The sequence below is a fragment of the Silene latifolia genome, chromosome 9, assembly GCF_048544455.1.
Source record: "Silene latifolia isolate original U9 population chromosome 9, ASM4854445v1, whole genome shotgun sequence".
NCBI classification, from domain to species: domain Eukaryota; kingdom Viridiplantae; phylum Streptophyta; class Magnoliopsida; order Caryophyllales; family Caryophyllaceae; genus Silene; species Silene latifolia.
This window is the reverse complement of record NC_133534.1, coordinates 50,584,834-50,602,937: the sequence shown is the minus strand read 5'-3', so window position 1 is coordinate 50,602,937 and position 18,104 is coordinate 50,584,834. Positions and strand designations below refer to the sequence as shown.

The following is an 18,104-nucleotide window of genomic DNA, read 5'->3' as shown; positions in this document are numbered from 1 at the left end:
TGATTTTCACTCACCAAACTAGAAAGAACATTAGCAAATCTATTACAAAGAACCTTAGAAATAACCTTATAAACCACATTGCAACAAGCAATTGGTCAAAAGCCAGCCACACAAATTGGCCTATTCTTCTTAGGAATCAGAGTGAGGGTTGTAGCATTAACCTGTTTAAGCAGTCTCCCATTGTGAAAAAATTCCTTAACTGCTGCAATGAGATCATTCCCCACCACCATAAAGGAATCCTTAAAGAACTGGGAAGAGAACCCATCAGGGCCTGGAGCCTTATTAGCAGTGATAGAGTTCAGTGCAGTCTTAATCTTATCATCTGTAATAGGGAGAAGAAGCTGATGACATTGTTCAATACTAAGCACTTTCCCTTTCCTAACTGTGTCTCTATGTACTTTAACCACTTTCTTACTGGAACCCAATAAACCAGTGTAGTAAGCAACAAAAGCATCTTCAATCCCTTTAGCCTCATTATAAGAATTTCCTTCCATGTCTTGAATACACAAAATTCGATTCTGCATTCTTCTAGCTTTGATTAGACTATGAAATTACTTAGTGTTTTCATCACCATCAGCTAACCATTGAACTTTAGCTTTCTGGTTTAAAAAACTTCTCAGAGCTTCATTCCTTTCTCTGAACAAAAGAGCAGCATCCTTTTCCTCTTGCTGAAATAGAAGGTTAGTTGGATCAGCCTGCACTCTAATTTGGGCATTCTGCAGGGGAAGTTGGGCCACACTAACAGTGGTTTCAATATTAGCATAAGCTTCAGTATTCAATTCTTTCAGAAGCTGTTTCAAGGCTTTTAGCTTCTTAACAACTTGGAACATTTTAAAACGAGGTACATGAATATCCCACACTTTTTGAACAGTGGGTATAAAAGCAGAATCCTTGGCTCACATGTTAAAGTATTTGAAATTTCCTTTCCTCCTCAACACATTAGGCCATAAAGTCATAGAGCATGGACAATGGTCATATAATCCTTCTGGATGAAATACAGTAGATGTTTCATGGAACTGAAGGAGCCATTCATCATTTATCATGGCCCTATCAATCCTATTGAGCACCATATCCTCTACTTCATGTTTATTATTCCACGTGAAAAAAGCTCCATGAGCTAGGATATCCCCTAAACCACAATTGTCAACACAGGCTTGAAAGTCAGACATTTCAGCATTAGTCACCACATATCCTATCCTCTCATTCATTGCAAGAACATTATTAAAGTCCCCCATTACCACCCAAGGTCCATTGACCACAGTATGTATTTGCTGAAAGGATAGCCAAAGAGGAATCCTCTCAGCCACTCTATTAAAACCATAAACCACTGACATCCACCAAACAACACCAGTAGGGTAAAACGTAACTTTAGTATTGATTACTTGAGCCTCACAACTCAATATCTCCACATTATAATTATTTGCATCCCAAACAATCCATATACAATCACCCTCATGACAGGTAATATTATTGACCATAGCCCACTGTAATCTTAACCCATGATGCACCTTATTACTAGAACTATTCCTTACTCTAGTTTCTAACAAACGAAAAATACCAGTATTATTATTATGCAAAAACCACCTGATATCTTTCTGTTTATGTACACTGTTCATGTCCCTAACATTCCAGAACCCAATGCTACCCATGTTCAATGCTAGGTTGACCAGTATCCATGTTCTCCTCAACCACCTTCCTATAATGGACAGAGTGCTCAAGGACCCCCATGAAAGTTCTCCTCTCACTGCCAAATACCACACCCTCCCTACCTAGTGAACTTGGTAAGTACTATATCAGGAGAGAATGGAGTGAATGATACTGGTATGGGAGTGACCAAGCCACGGGCACCAATACTGCTGTGCCTAGTCGGAATTGCCAATGTTCTGGGAACAGCCGAGGGTGCAGGAGGATCAGGTACCACAGCAGGTGCAGCTTGCTACGGCTGGTGAACTCTCACCTTAGGGACCCAGACTTTCCTGACCTTAGCCTGGCCTTACTTGTTCCTACAATATCTCATAACATGGCTAACACCTTTGCATTCAGTACATATTAGAGGTCTCCACTCATAGTGCACATATCAGAGGTCTCCACTCATAGTGCACAATCTGCCTATGAGTGACATCCATCTCATCAGTAAATTCAACCGCATCAGGCAACTCATCGCCCATATTCACCTCTAGCATCACTCGGGCGTGACCAATAAAGATTTTAAGAGATGTATTGCTATCATAACGAACATGATTACCAACCAACCCCGCAATCTTCATCAAGGCATTCCCCCAAAATTTCAGAGGAAGTCCATAAAACCTAATCCAAATAGGTATCTTATCAATAGCCTCCGTCACAAGTTTAGCAGTCGGAGTCCATTCCTTAACAACAACAAGTTTGTTGTCAAAGAAAACAGGCCCAGACTGTAACACCCTCAATTTCATCGCTTCAGTTTTGAACCGAACTAGGAAAATACCATTAGAATGTAAGGAAATCTTATCGTACACGGTATAACCCCAGACCCGTTTCACAAATCCGTCGATAACCATGAAAGGCGGATTAGCACCTAGGACGTAACAGTAAACGGCAGTCGACCAAAACTCTAACTCAGAATCAACATCATCACTAGTCAATTGAAGAGGACTTACCCTATCAGATGCAGACGATTCAGGCCTAGAAGTATCTATATACCTCCTGCCAATCACTCCCAACATAAGATTCCTCCTCCTCAATTGATTCCATATTATTACTGAGTCTATACGGTCTAATTCCACCTTCTTCCTCAAGGACGTGATCATCAAGCTGAATATCATCTTTAGGATCATCAATACCTTGTTTCAGAAGTTGAAATCGAGAACCGCTTGAATTATTATGTGGAGTATTACTATTATTATTCAGTGATTGTTTTGATTTTTGTGAATTATTAGGGTTTACTAATTTAATTATTCTACTAGATTTTACGTTTTTTTATGAGCCATTGCAATCAAATCGCAACTACCCCTAAATTGCTTCTCTCTTCAAGCATATTCTCTTGTTGTAATGATGTTCTTTATTTTATTAATTAAGCATGCAATTATTCTAATTAAACATGTTATCGTCATAAATTGAATACCAAACATATGATTAACATGCTATTATTCTAAACAACAATTAAACCATCATCAGTATCATGACTATGAAACATATTAACTAACATGAAACGATAATTAAAAGACGATAAAAAAACAAACAAAAAGGCCTTAAGGCCGTGTACTAAACACGAGCAAAATGGAGAGAATTGAGTCGGGATTTTGTGCACCTTCAACTTACATGTAGACTTGAATAGCACTCTGGATCCCATATGCAAGTGTTTCTTAGAAGGCGCGTCATCGACGATTTTAAAACAAATATCGAAAAAATTTAACAAAATCAATTTCGAGAACAAAAACAATTTCTCGCGTAAAAGGGCACTTCGTGTAACGATTTTTAAATGAAGATTGTTACTTCGTTTCTTACTCAAATTTAAACCCGAAAGATGTTTTGGAATCCTTAGACTCCAAATATTTTATTTTGAACAAAAAACCAGACCAAAAACGATTGTAAAGTGATGAGAATTGGACGTGAACGGAAGCAGTCCAAAATGCAAGAAAACACAAACAAGAGAGCAAATTGGTGCTCTAATGTTTGTCTAATCCTTTGTATGAAATTTGTGCTTTATTTCTGGGTATGAGAGGATGCTAGGGTTTCTTTGTAACGTGAGGCTTGTGTGTGTATTGCTCGAAAATTAGGTCGAAAAAAGGGTCCCTTTCTCTTTGTGTGTGTGTGTGTGCTTGCTTATATAGGAAATGGGAAGAGGGGTGCTTCTAGAGTTCTAAAGGCTCGGTATTTTGGCTGCTTAGGAGAGTAAGATAGCTTGCTTGGAAAGGGAGTAAATGAATGTGGTCAAAATATGGAGTATGGAGGGGAATATGTCGGTTTTGGAAAAGAGAATGAAAGGATATTCGGTTTCTGTTTTGAGGGGATTTCCAAGCTGTTTGGATAGGGGAAATATCTTCCTCATACTTGGGAAATAAGTAAGATAAATAGGGGAGGGAATTGGTTGAGATGGGGGCTCGAAAAGGGGACGGGAAGTCCCTGTTTTACCGCGCAAAACAGAGCACGGGTTTGGGGTTTGGGTGCGGGTTTTTGGCTCGGGTTTGGTGTGGGTTAGGGCTAGGATAGGTGTTGGGTTATGGGCTAGGTGGTGGGTGTGGTCTAGGGTAGCTGGGAGTTGGGAATGGTGGTGTTTGGATTTTCAGGTTTGGGCTCGAAAACAGGGTAAAGGGGTTGGAGGTGGGCTGCTTGAGTCGTGGTTTGGACGGAAAAAAGAAGGAAGTGGAAGTGTGTATGGGGGTTCGAACCCGTGACCAATGGGGGGTGGGATGTGCCAATGCTATACCTCGAAACCCGTGCTCAAAATCGTTCAAAAAACGAGCTTAAAACCGTCTCAAAAACCTCGTTTAAATCCGCTTCAAAAATCAATTCTTCGAATTAAAATAAAGTGATAAAACACGAAACCGTCACACATTTTATTTCAAATAAATTAAAAATAAAAACTTTGAAGAACAACTTATTTTTCAAATAAATTATAAAAGCTTTAAATTTTAAATAAACTCGAAAATATGAAAACCGATGAAATAAATTTCTTCAAAATAATTTAAATTTCATTTAAATTATAAAACCGTCAAATAATGCTTGTCCCGCATCACAAAACGGAATCCGCTAACGATCGATGTAAATAAACATGTGTCCTATCATCATCGGGTGTTTTGTCAGGATTTCTCCCATATCGACGGATATGGGTATCTACACTTTGAAAGCACAATTACACTCCTTACAAAACAAACCAACCTCATCACCCCACATGCCATATGACATATTCACACCTTATCCAATATATACCACACCACCATTAATGACTAGTACACAACCTATTCCTCCACTACCCTACGATCCAAGACCTTTTGGAGCATCCTCATTCTTAGCAACAAGGGTGCTTGAAGAACAACATGTCTCGAAAAAGAGACAGTCTACAACAAATGACGGAAAAAGAGCATCAACAGTAACCCAATCAGAACCTTTAGACACTCTACCCACAGAAGGTGGTTCACAGTTCATGGTTGAATACAATAATCCTATTTCTTCCTTATTGAAAGAGAGCCTGAACCCAAAAAAAAAAAGGATAAAGATATCTTTCAAGACCTGGATAAAGAAAAAAGGTCCCCAAAGGATTCTAGTGATGAGGTTAGAATCCCTGAATTCATGATGGTGATGCCATCCACTGTCGAAGAAGAAGTTGAAAGTGAAATGGAGAACCCATCAGATGCAGGACAAGGACAGCCCAAAATGTACCCCCCACCGGATTGACATCCCAAAACCCACACTGAACCTGGACATGGTTTTTCGTTTCATAATATTCCTCCTTCCAAATGGAGAGACAAAGTCTACGAAATACACGCATGGTGCACGGAACAAATGTTACACCCATAAAGCAGTCTGTCCTCAGTAATTGACAGGCTAGTATCGAGGTTTTATGAGAGACTACGGCTATGGTGGATCAGTCTTGGAGCTTAAAGGCAACTTCAGATGTGGCAATCCCCAACTGTGGATACCTTTATTGGGCATATCCACAATGAATTCTTAGGTGCTTGGGATCATTACACCACACAAGCACGAAAATAATTCCTCAGCATGAAGTGTTGCTCTTTTAAGCACAAAGATCTGGAGCGCCATTATGAGAGAATGTCAAAGAAGTTTTATGCTCTTGGTGCCATGGATGGCGTAAATCTGAAAAAAGGCCTACTTAAATTCCCTTCCAGGACCTCTGGGGAATGAAACATCTAGGCAGTTATCTCTCAAGAACATTTCTCTCAGTAATGATACCTTTGGAGAAATATATCAAACCTCCCTTGCGGCTCTAGAAAAGCTATGTAATCACCAAAAGTTTTTCAAACAGCTGCAAGAACAAGGGAAACTTTTGGGTAGAGCGTGTGACGATCCAGAACTCTCTATAAAATGGAAATCAAAGAAGTGTGGTTGTTCGTCTTTCATGGGAGAGAAAAAGTATAAGAAGAGATGGAAGAAGCGTTTCCCAAAAATATCAGGAGACAACAAATGGAAATTCTTCAGGAAGAAAAAACAGAGAGGTTTTAAAAAATTTGATCGTTGTTACATCTGCAAAAAGAAAGGGCACTACGCAAGACAATGTCCAAATAAGAAGAAAAGAGATAATCTTATTGGTTATCTTGCCCGTGTTGAAGATATTGATAATCCAGATGTCGAATCCGTCTTTTCTCTTGATTATGAACCTACAAATGATACTATTCTTGCAATGGTAATAGAACCCATCAGTGATTCATTAGGAGATTCAGATGATGATTCAGATGGAGAAGAAAGTGCAGATGAACAATTCATACTGTTTGATGCATACACCATCGATGTCTGCAAAGCTGAGAAACAAGATGAAACACTGGCGTCTTACTTAGCACAACCATCTCCAGAGGCCAAAATCTATATCTTTCCAGCTAAATATGATAAACCGATTCCGGTTGTTGCATATTTTGACACTAGTGCCTCATACTCCATCATGAAGCCATATTTACTCCCATCATCTTACTGGGAGCCATGTTCAGTAGGGTTCAGAACTTCCAATGGACAAATATTTCGCATATACTTTAAGAGCAAGCCTACCTACATCCAGATTTTCCCAGGATACATGATAAAATCCAGAGTATTTGGATCAGATCTCACCGGAAAAGATTTGATTATGGGATTTGATGTTCTTCACAGCCTCAAAAGGGTGTCTTGGCATCCAAAAGGTCTTAAGCATAAAATTAATTTGTTACCCTGGACAAGGGTCTCGCACATTTATTCTCTGGAAGTTCTTAATCTCATTAAAGAAAAAATAGCCAACACCTCATGTGCTGACTCTCATTCCGAGTTCCTTAAAAAATGCAACTCACCTTTATGGCAAAATCCAGAATTCTTCATTAGTCTACCCTTCAAGAAAAATGAAGATACAAACCCCACAAAAGCCAGTCATATGGGAATGAATCTAGACCATTACACTCTAGCCCTTCAAGAAGTGGAACAACTCTAGAAGGAGGGACTCATTGAACCAACAAAATCACCTTGGGATTGCGAAGCATTTTATGTCAACAAAAGGGCAGAACTGTTGAAAATCTATATTTCATTATACACAACGTATTCATATATGTTACATTTTAATTTAGTCATAAAATTAAAACTAGATCTTATGCATGCCAACATAAATTACAAGAGATGAGAAAACATTTTCCTTACTATGGGATTTCGGTTTTATGGGCACCAACAAGATCTCCTTCTTGTTAGTTCTTGAGATTTCCATGAATATAAGGATGATCCTCCAAAAATCCCAAAATAGAGATTCTCCTCTTGATTGCACCCAAGATTATCCCTTATCCCTACTAAATAATATTAGCTAGATATTAGTTTAGTAGTTTACCTTAAAATTGATTACTAACACTCATATATTACACTAATAATTTTAGTAATCTTTTATGAACAATTTGAATCAAAAATCTCATGTTTTGATGAAGATTAAAGAGAGAAGAGAAAATTCATGAACTTTTGGATGTGATATATTAGAATGAATGAATAAGAGAACTAATTCCCTTAAAACTAGAGGAGGTTCACGGTTGGGACTACCAACATAGGGCATCTTACTTTCTCTTTTTGTCTTCACAAGAATTAGGTGTGTAAGATGTGTAAGAGTAGGTGTAAGGCTAGTTGTAGGTAGGCCATGATTAGGTTATTTTATCTCATAAAATAATTCACCCACTAACACCTTCCACCTCCATTATTTCGGTCCATATACATAAAATGGACTACCATTTTATTTTGTCAATTTGTCATTTGTCACACAATATGTCACATGTAGTATGTTACATGTTATTAATTAATTTGATGCATATTTATCACATAAATATCATTTCATGAATTAATTAAATTACGTACAACAAATTGACTAGTGATACTTGATCACATAAATAAAATGGGTCATAAAATTATAATTTACAACATCTTGTAATTATAATTAACCATTCATTCTTATCTATATTGTTTCACAAACAATAAACAATTTTAGTAATAAAGTATTTCAATTACTAAAATAAATCTTATTTAATCCCATTATAATAAGATATCAATATTCTCTCTCGCAAATTGAATTGTTCAATTTTAAGGAATTGATTAACTTGTATCGTCATACAATTAATCAACTTTATGGATAAGGGCATCATCCTTTACGTGTGACCTTAAGGGATCAACTGACCACCACCGTCCCACGACAGTAACGTCAAACTCTAGCAAGCCAATAGTTACCGATTAATGTTGATCAGTTGACTATAAAATGAATCATCCCTTACGTATTCTTAAAAATGAGATTTAAACATGTGATCATCATGATCGACAATTGTGATCGCATTATTGTCGGAGGACACATATTCCAACAATCTCTCACTTGTCCTCGACAAGTGTGCGTCACCAATTCTCTTGTCCTATTACTATCTCCCACTCAATGCAAGGTGTCTTTCGGGTTGTACTTGCAAGTGATCATATCGAGAGTGGTTTCCTCGATCTGGAGAATAACTGATTGACCGGAATTTATCTACCATAGATACCTTCCGAGCGTGGCCACGCATTTCCAGTTCATTACTCCTCGAGTGGCCCTGAGATATTGTTATAACCCTGGCGAGGGGTGGACAATTCCTATTGCACTTGTTCCCTTCGACTAGCCACAGCCATCATAACCCAAAATATGCCTATTTGACCCCATTTACGAAGGTCATAGTAACACAAATCAAAGTTAATCTGAAACTGTGCCACCTTAGGCGAACAGTCTTTAGTCAAAAGAATCGACTCATCAGAATACTATAGTAGCTCTCGCCACGACCAGGCTATATAAATTTGCCAGAACTCTATAAGCGGTCACTGCCCGACAAAGTGTTCCCAACAGTCTGCCTATGTGATCGACTAGTCATTCTCATATGACTCTATGGCACTTGAACTTGCCATCAATCGCATCACACTCTAGTCACTTCGAGACGTCACCTCATACAAGCGACTATGGGCAAATACCATGTTAATCCGAGTTCACTTTAACGGGGTTCAATATTGTCTCTACAACCCGTTTGGATGTAACAAGGTATAAAAGGAGTTTTTAGATTTAAAAAATCGAACGACAAATGTGATTATCACATGTGAATAGTCAATGACTGATTACTACTTCATATTCTATAATCCAGTTTGATCTTGAATGTAGTTGTTCATCTCAATTCAATTGAAATGACATGACTCATCATCTTAAGCCTATGAGAAGGCTTTGATTAGTAGGTTTTATCAACTTCTTGTACCTTACTCAACCTTACTACATACTCGTTTTCCTTTGTAATGTATACATTTGCATTACAAAACTTTCTGAGTACGTGTCTAGATCCAATCTAGACATAAGCTCTCTAGCCTTAGAATAGCTCTCACTGTTTTCACAATGTGCGGGACTCATCCTTTTGCACATATCATGATTGCAAGTGTACTCAATTTCCGTCGTAAATATTTCTCATTGTTCTTTATTGCCTAGAACGATTCTATAAAATCTATTTCTTAAATAACATAGCCACAATGGTATCTTAACCATCCTAATGTGTTTTGATTAAGGTTTTGTCGGAAACCATGCGCAATCTCAATTGTCAATTGTCACTTGTGTAACACCCTTACACAAAATTGCATCAAAAACACATTGCATTACATCCTTAATGCTTCTGCAAGCACTTAAGGGTAATCTTCATGGCTTACTTGGTAACTATTACTTAAATTCGATTTGAAACAATTCATCATACTCAAAGTATATAAAGTGTTATACATCATTTCCTATTTAATTGATTCGGCAGCGGAAGCAAATAGAATCAATCAAATGTGTTCAACTTGATTGAACTAGTCATGAATCTTATCAACATAAGACTTTTTATTTGACGCTAATATTATGTGGATTTAACTCCATAAATTCGGATATTAAAGATGTATTATATTACTCCAAAAGTCTTAAATCATTCCCAATGATCAATATGTCATCCACATATAAGACTAATTAAATTTTCCGTAACTCCCACTAAACTTCATGTATAAACATAACTTCTCAACCTATTGAGAAAAGTTTTATCACATGATCAAAAATGTTGATTCCAACTCATTGATGTCCTACTTAAGACCCTCTCTTAAGTTTCACATTATCTTAGGATTGCAAAAATCTACAAAACTCAAGGCATGTATTGAATACATTCCTTCTAATTGAAGAAGTGGGTTTTAGATTCACTTGCTATATGTATATCATCATAATGAAACACAATCCCTAAGAAGACCCAAATAGACTTAAGCATTTCAACTAGTGCAAAACCCTTTGCTACCAATCAAGCTTTGAAATCTCTCTTTATTAGTGCAAAACCCTTTGTCACTAATCAAGCCTTTTATTTCGGATTTTTATGGCTCTAAGCCTTGCATTGAGTTGTGACTTAAACATTCTCATGTAATTCATATGTTCATTACTTTCTAGAAGTAATCAACTTGAATCAAACAATTTCTTTGTAAGTTGCAAGCTCTTTACTTTCTAAAAGTAACACTAATTCATCATTTTCAACAAGTGATGACTTTAACCTCCTAGGTTTTTGAAGAAACAACGTCTTACACAAAACGTCTCATGTAGCCAAGAAAGACCAGTTTCTTGCGACATAACATTCTTTGTGGTTCTTGAATAATTTCTCCCACTCTGTCTTCTAGAAATAAACTTGTATTTTAGAAAGACAGCTTCACGAGTCACAAACCCGTTGTACTCGTGATTATAATAAGGAAAAAATGAGCATTTGTTTCTTTTGAAAACTTACAAGCATGGTACTCTACCATTTCATATCTCATATGATTCATTTTAGATTTAGTGGAAAAATAATTTAGGCAAAATGATAAAATCCCCAAAAGGATCAAGTAACTCAAAGTAACTTGATTGAAGTCCAAACCATATCAAATAGCGTTTGATTTTTTATCCAACCACACATTATCCCATAATGTGTGTTAAGAGAGATTAACTTGTGATACTATATCACATTTCATTTGGCTTATATCAAAGTCTTCACTTTGATAATCCCATCACGACTAAATCGTGATTCCTCGAACTCTTTGAACTTCTCCAAAGATTTCTCTATTTACCTTATTAAGTGAACACATTAGCGTCAACTTAAATCGTTGGTAAAAGAAAATGATCAACCTATTTTGGATCAATGATTTACAACCTCGATCTCCTTTTCAACCAAAAAAGCACGAGACATCTTGCTTTGAATACAAGATACGCATATACCATAAGATCTAATGGTTTCAAGAGTACTCGATAACTCTTTGCGTTCATCATTCCAGAATTTAAGGTTTAATCTTGGGATACCAATTTGAGTCTTACATCATCTACATGATGTATCATTCTAGTTTGGTTTAGAATATATTCACCTTGATAATGGGCTAGCCATACCTCAAATTGTGGTGTATAGGGTCACAAAAGTGAAACCTCTTTTGTATCTTAACAAGTTTATATTCTTATTTAGAGTTTATGTACTTAATAGTCACAATTAAGTACAACTCCAAACCCAAAAACTAGATTTAGTACACAATGACTCTATCTCTCGACTTCATGGTTGCTAGTCGTCATATTCTAATCATCCCATGTATCAAACATAATGATGAAAACCACCACCGGTTTCTAATATTGACGAAGTAGTACTAGCAAAATTTATGTCAATCAAATAAACATTTAAAGAAGAAGGTCCCATTAGATGTCCCACAACTAACTTGTTGATTCTTCAATAATTTGGGGTAGTTTCCTTTCTAGTGTCCAACATTTAAGACAATGGAAACTATATCGGTCGGGATTGATAGGTTTAGTATCGTTATTCTCAATAACTTTACTTTTAACATTACCTTGTATCAATTCCATTCTAATTTTACTTCTTTAAAACCTTATCCTTAACGGTTTAAGGGAATGCTCCCACTCATTTCAATGAGTCTTTACTTAGAGAAGCAAAGTTGAATCTTATGAAGACTACTCTTCAATTCAATGTTTAGTCTTTAAAACTTTCATTGAAGTGGTTACGGTATTTTGGTCAATTTTGATTTCAAACAAATCTAGTTACCAAAATGATGTAACGTTTCAAAGTACTTAACTCAATTAAGCATATGAGAAACAATTCATTGTAAGTAGATATGTTAGTCAAGAATCAAAAACCCTTTTGATCACGAATAACTTTTATCTATACTCTTCGCAAGAGATCCTTAGCAATGGTTTATATGAGGTTTTAGAAGCAAATTCATATTTGTCTTTAGTTACGATATTTTAATGGAGATTTGAATCAAAAATCGAAATGATATCGTATATGAATTGTGGTAAAGAAATAGAACAATATGATAACGGAATGGTGGAAAAACTTAACATTTATCGTTATAATAATACTTGTAAATATAATAACAAGTAAAGCATTTACATAGTGACCTCTACCCAACTATGATAAATGATTTCAAGATCCAAATTCATATTAACTTGGGCACGGTAGGGCCGATTCATCCCTTATCAATATAACTCGGTGGATTAACGCTTTAATCGATTCTACTTTTAGAACTCTTGGTCGATAAAATTACATTAATATTTATCTTTAGCCCGGAACACATGCGACTACGGTCACGAATATTTCCGTTGAGATCAATCCAAATTTCGAATAAATGTGTCCATGATCCAAATCCACATCAACTTGGGCACGGTAAGGCCGATTCATCCCTTATCAACATGAATTCTGTGGAAAGACATTTATCACCCACTTCCCCTACGTAACAAGGTTTGTACCCCGGTAGGGCCGAGTGCACTCCCTCATGAAATAGGTTTTCATGGTTTCTACTTTTTGGTAAGGCTAAGTCTCAATTGTTTATTTTAGCGAGAGGTCATGTCAATTTATTATCTATCACGTTTTAAGTGAACTAAAGCGGTGAACTACGATAATTGTAATTGACACGGTTGAATAACTCGATTTAATGATAATGCATGTTTTAGTTATGGCGATTTAGCGATGCATGCAACATATAAATAAAATGCAAAGCATAAAATATAAATCCTAGTATGGCTGATACGTGCATATTCTATACACTTTATTTGCAGTTTTGGCACGTATTTCGTTGCGTATTTGTTAGCTTTAAGCTACTATTTCTCCCGAAACGGTTTACTTTGCGATTTCTATGATTTATTGTAGGAATGAGTGGAAGTGAGCTAAATCAAGCCTAAATCGTCCTCCGGAGGCAACTTCAGGGAAGCTTGGAAGAAGGGAGTTCGTACTCACTCACCTTGGGATGCGTGCATTGGAGTGAAGTGGCTGTTATGAAGAGAGGAGGAAGTTACTGCACAGCTCAGTTGGTCGATCGACCAAAATCACTAGTCGATCGACCGTAGAATTTCAGCAGATGCTACTGTACTGCAATCACCAGTCGATCGACCATGCCCCTTAGTCGATCGACCAGTCTGCGAGGCTGATGTTTATTCTACGTGTTAGGCTTTTGAAAGCCCAATTTGTAATTAACTTTTGGCATCGTTTATCAGTAGTTACGCAGTAATAATTAGGTTATGCTTTTTATTATTGAAGAACGGAAGTTTAGATCTAGTTTGGAGACGACGGATTCGAATTTCAATTACTTTGTTCATCAATTCTTTAGTAATCTCTTTAATGCAATTTTCTTCTTCTTTTATTTCTTGTTAATTTAATTCTTGTTGTTTCTAATTTATTTTCAGCAATTCAGTCTTTTATCTTTAGTTTTAAATTCAATTCCAATTATGTCAATCTTATTCTTTGCCTTCAATAATGCAATTGTTATAGTTTTAATCATGCATAGCTAATTTTATTGATTGGGAATTAGGTGAGCCATGGCGTAATTTAGGGTCAATTTTATTAGTATGATTTTCTTCCATATCGATCTTGTTTTCTCTTGATAAGTCTATCTTGCTAGATTGAAAGATTAGTAGGTTAGATTATCATTAGAATTGGAATTTCCTTTGAGCGAAAGCTTGAGAAATTCTAGGGAATTAGAAGACCGTAAGGTTATTATTGAGTATTGATCGAAAGGCTTGCTCTTACTCCCTGAGACCGTATTATAGGACCTCTGCTACCTTCTTGACATGATCTTAGCCATGGTGAACCGAAGTTCCCGATCTCCTTTTTATCTTGTTTGAGAAAATCTTTATTTTGTCAATTAGTCTTTAGAATCAAACCAATTCAAAACCCTCATTTAAATTGTTACTTCAATAGATTAAAAATTAGTAAATAGAATTGATCTTGTCTCTCTGTGGTTCGACCCTTGCTATCACTGTCTACAGTTTTAGTTTGGAATTATAAATTTAATTTTGATACAAAACGACGGTATCAAATTTTGGCGCCGTTGCCGGGGAGACGGTGTAATTCTGTTTGTTATATTTTTAGTTTATTTTTCTTGTCTCAAGGAACTTTGGTTCCTTGAGGCCGTTGCTTACTCTTGCTTCTAGTTTTGCTCTTGCACAGTTAGAAGACAAGTTTTTGAGAGGAAGACTTGAGTACTCTCAGTTTTGCGAACATGACTACGATATATGACAATCTTCAGCCAAAAGAGCAGCACATTCCAAAGGGACACGTATTACCTACCCCTACTACTGGTCACTTCGAATTTCGTTCCTCTTATATTGATTTAGTGGAGCGAAATCGGTTCTTCGGTCTACCGGACGAGGATCCTTTGAAGCACATGGAAATTTTCATGGACTCATACTGCTCCATATACATGTACCGGGGGGTGACCCAGGATTAAGTAAAGGGGATAATGGTCTTATACTCCTTGAAGGATTCAGCGCGAGACTGGTACCGCTACCTTGATAGGGTAGCAGCTGGAGTCACAGATTGGACATCTCTAGCATTTGCTTTCTACAAAAAGTACTTCCCACTTGCAAAGACTGATGCCTTGAGAAGTAAAATTACAAATTTCCAGCAAGGACCTGATGAGGGCTTTTGTGAAGCATGGGGACGTTTCAAGAGTTTGGTTAGGGCTGTCCCTCACCACGGTTTCCAGCAGTGGTACCTTTGCAACTTATTCTATAATGCTTTATATGATGACTACAAGGTTATCCTAGATGCAGCTGCGAATGGTAGGTTCCAAAATAATACCGGTCAGAATAAAGGTTGGAACACTATTGAGGAGATGGCAGTCCATAGAGCCGAGTTTGGAAGTTCGCGTGGAAAGTCGCGAAAGCAAAGTGACGAAATGAGTGCCGTTGTGACACTCATAACTTCTATTACTGCCCATCTCGAGAAGCTCGAGACCTCTGAAGCTTTCAAGGAAAAAGTTGAAATTCCTGTCCATAATTCAGATGAGACCGCGGAATTGAGAGACCTAGTCCGAACTCTTTTGGTCTAGGTCATGAAAATAGAAGAAGCCGGGATTGAGTCTACAAAGAATTTTGTCAAGCAATTGGAGAATTTAGAGGCTAGGCAAGTCGCCAATTCTTCAACCAAATGTGAAGGACCAATTGAAACCATTAATGCCATTAATCTCCGAAGTGGCCTTTCTTATGATGGTCCTGATAAGCCAAGAGAAGACTCGGGAAAGGATGAAAAGAAAAATTTAATTTCTGGTGCAAAAATGAACTCAATTGCCAGTACCAGCGGTCGATCGACCAACAACAGCTGTCGATCGACCGGGTTGTCAGATGAAAAAGTTTCTGACCAGAAACTATTCATACCCAGCATATGTGGTCGATCGACCAATACTACCAGTCGATCGACTGAAGCTCCTGACGAAGGAGTCTCTGTCCAGGAACTATTCACGCCCAGTGTGATTGGTCGATCGACCAATCCCAATGGTCGATCGACCGGGTCTCCAGTGCAGGACGCAAATCCGTCAACTAGTTTGCATGATTCTACACTTATTGATGATTTGACGGAGGTTTTAAACTTACGGAAGCCGAAGGTTACTGATCCTACAGCCAGTGTTGCAGTCCCGTATCCGGAGCGTTTAAAGAATACTAAGCTGGAGCGCAAGTTTGGTAAGTTTTTGGAGATGGTCAAGAATCTCGAGGTAACTATTCCTTTCACTGACCTAATTACCCAGGTACCCTCTTACGCTAAATTTATGAAAGACATTTTGAATCGTAAGAGAAATTTTCATGATGATGGTAATGTTGCTTTTGTGGAAGAATGCAATGCTCTTTCGCAAATTAATATACCACCCAAGTTAAAGGACCCGGGTAGTTTTTCAATTCCCTGCACTATAGGTAACCACGAAATTAGGAAGGCCCTTTGTGATTTAGGGGCCAGTGTCAGTGTCATACCATATTCTGTTTGTGAAAGGCTAAATATTGGTAGACTTAAGGTAACCGATATCACCCTTCAGATGGCAAATAGATCGACTCAGAGACCTTTAGGAGTCTTAGAGGATGTACTCGTTCGAGTGGGTAAGTTTTTTATTCCTGTCGATTTCGTTGTTTTGGACATTGCAGAGGACAGTCAGATACCTATTATTTTAGGTAGACCATTTTTACATACAGCTGGAGCTGTAATAGATGTCAAACGCGGAATCATTACCTTAGAGGTAGGGGATGACACCATTGAGTTCGATCTTGCTCGTAAGACGACCGAACCTCGATGATGATGATACGTGTTATTCCATTGATATTGTTGACAGGGCTGTTAATTATAACTGGAGGGAATCCTTAGCCAAGGATCCCTTAGCTGATCTAACCCGTTTAGATGAGTATGCAGGTGATACAGCGGAGAATGCTGAGGAGCCGGATGCTTTGGTAGCCTCAATGGAAAGCTATGAGCTCACAGAGGAAGAAGATGAGATGCTTTTAAGCCTGGCCAACGAGAATTTGGTAAATACTTGCTATACCATTGAAGCTGATTCTGTCTATGCTGTAGAGGTAAAGGTGCCAGAGCGTAAGCCACTCCCTCCTAATCTTAAGTATGTTTTTCTAGATGATACGGAGCAGTACCCAGCTATTGTTAGTGCTAAGCTTAATGATGACCAGCTTTCTGCTTTGATGTGTGTGCTTAAGAAAAACAGGAAGGCTTTAGGTTACTCTTTGGATGATATTAAGGGCATCAGCCCTGATATTTGTATGCACAGAATAGAGCTGGAGGAAGGCCACAAGCCTTACAGACAGGGTCAACGCAAGTTGAACCCGAAGATGCAGGAAGTTGTTATGGTCGAGGTGATGAAACTACTCGATGCAGGTATTATTTATACAGTTGGCAACTCCAAGTGGGTTAGCCCAATTCAGGTAGTTCCGAAGAAAGGAGGAACTACCGTGGTTAAAAATGAGAAAAATGAATTAATACCAACACGAGTTGTGACAGGGTGGCAGATGTGCATTGATTATAGACAGTTGAATGCCGCCACCAAGAAAGACCATTTCCCTCTCCCTTTTGTTGACCAAATGACTGAAAGACTTGCCTCTAACAAATTTTTCTGTTTTCTAGACGGATATTCAGGGTTCTTTCAGATCCCTATTCATCCGGATGATCAGAGTAAGACCACTTTTACCTGTCCACAGGGTTTTTTGCGTACCGCAGGATGCCTTTCGGATTATGTAACGCCTCAGCTACCTTTCAGAGGTGCATGATGGGGATTTTTTCTGATTATATAGCGAACATTATGGAGGTATTTATGGATGATTTATCAGTCTATGGTAATGACTTTGATCGTTGTTTAGCTAATCTTGATAAAGTCATGCAGCGTTGTATTGATGTTAATCTTGTTTTAAACTGGGAAAAATGTCAGTTCATGGTCAATGGGGAGTTGTGTTAGGGCATCTGATTTCTGATAAGGGTATACATGTTGATAAAGCAAAAGTGCAGGTAATTGAGCAATTGCCTCCTCCCGTGAATGTTAAAGGAGTGAGGAGCTTCCTTGGTCACGCTGGTTTTTATCGGCGTTTCATTAAGGATTTTTCAAAAATTGCTAAACCACTTACACAATTGCTCCTTAAGGATGTTGTCTTTGAGTTTAATGATGAGTGCCTTCTAGCT

General features: G+C 37.7%; 1 protein-coding gene and 1 non-coding gene across 2 annotated transcripts; both read right to left on the bottom strand.

The window, feature by feature from the left end:
* Positions 1 to 896: 896 nt before the first annotated feature.
* LOC141601023 (uncharacterized) lies at positions 897 to 1,649 on the bottom strand. Its single transcript, XM_074421284.1, has one exon. The coding sequence runs from the start codon at positions 1,647 to 1,649 to the stop codon at positions 897 to 899; it is 753 nt and encodes a 250-aa protein (XP_074277385.1).
* Positions 1,650 to 15,034: 13,385 nt separating this feature from the next.
* LOC141603649 (small nucleolar RNA R71) lies at positions 15,035 to 15,143 on the bottom strand. Its single transcript, XR_012525509.1, has one exon. It is a non-coding gene; the product is annotated as a small nucleolar RNA R71 (small nucleolar RNA).
* Positions 15,144 to 18,104: the final 2,961 nt, after the last annotated feature.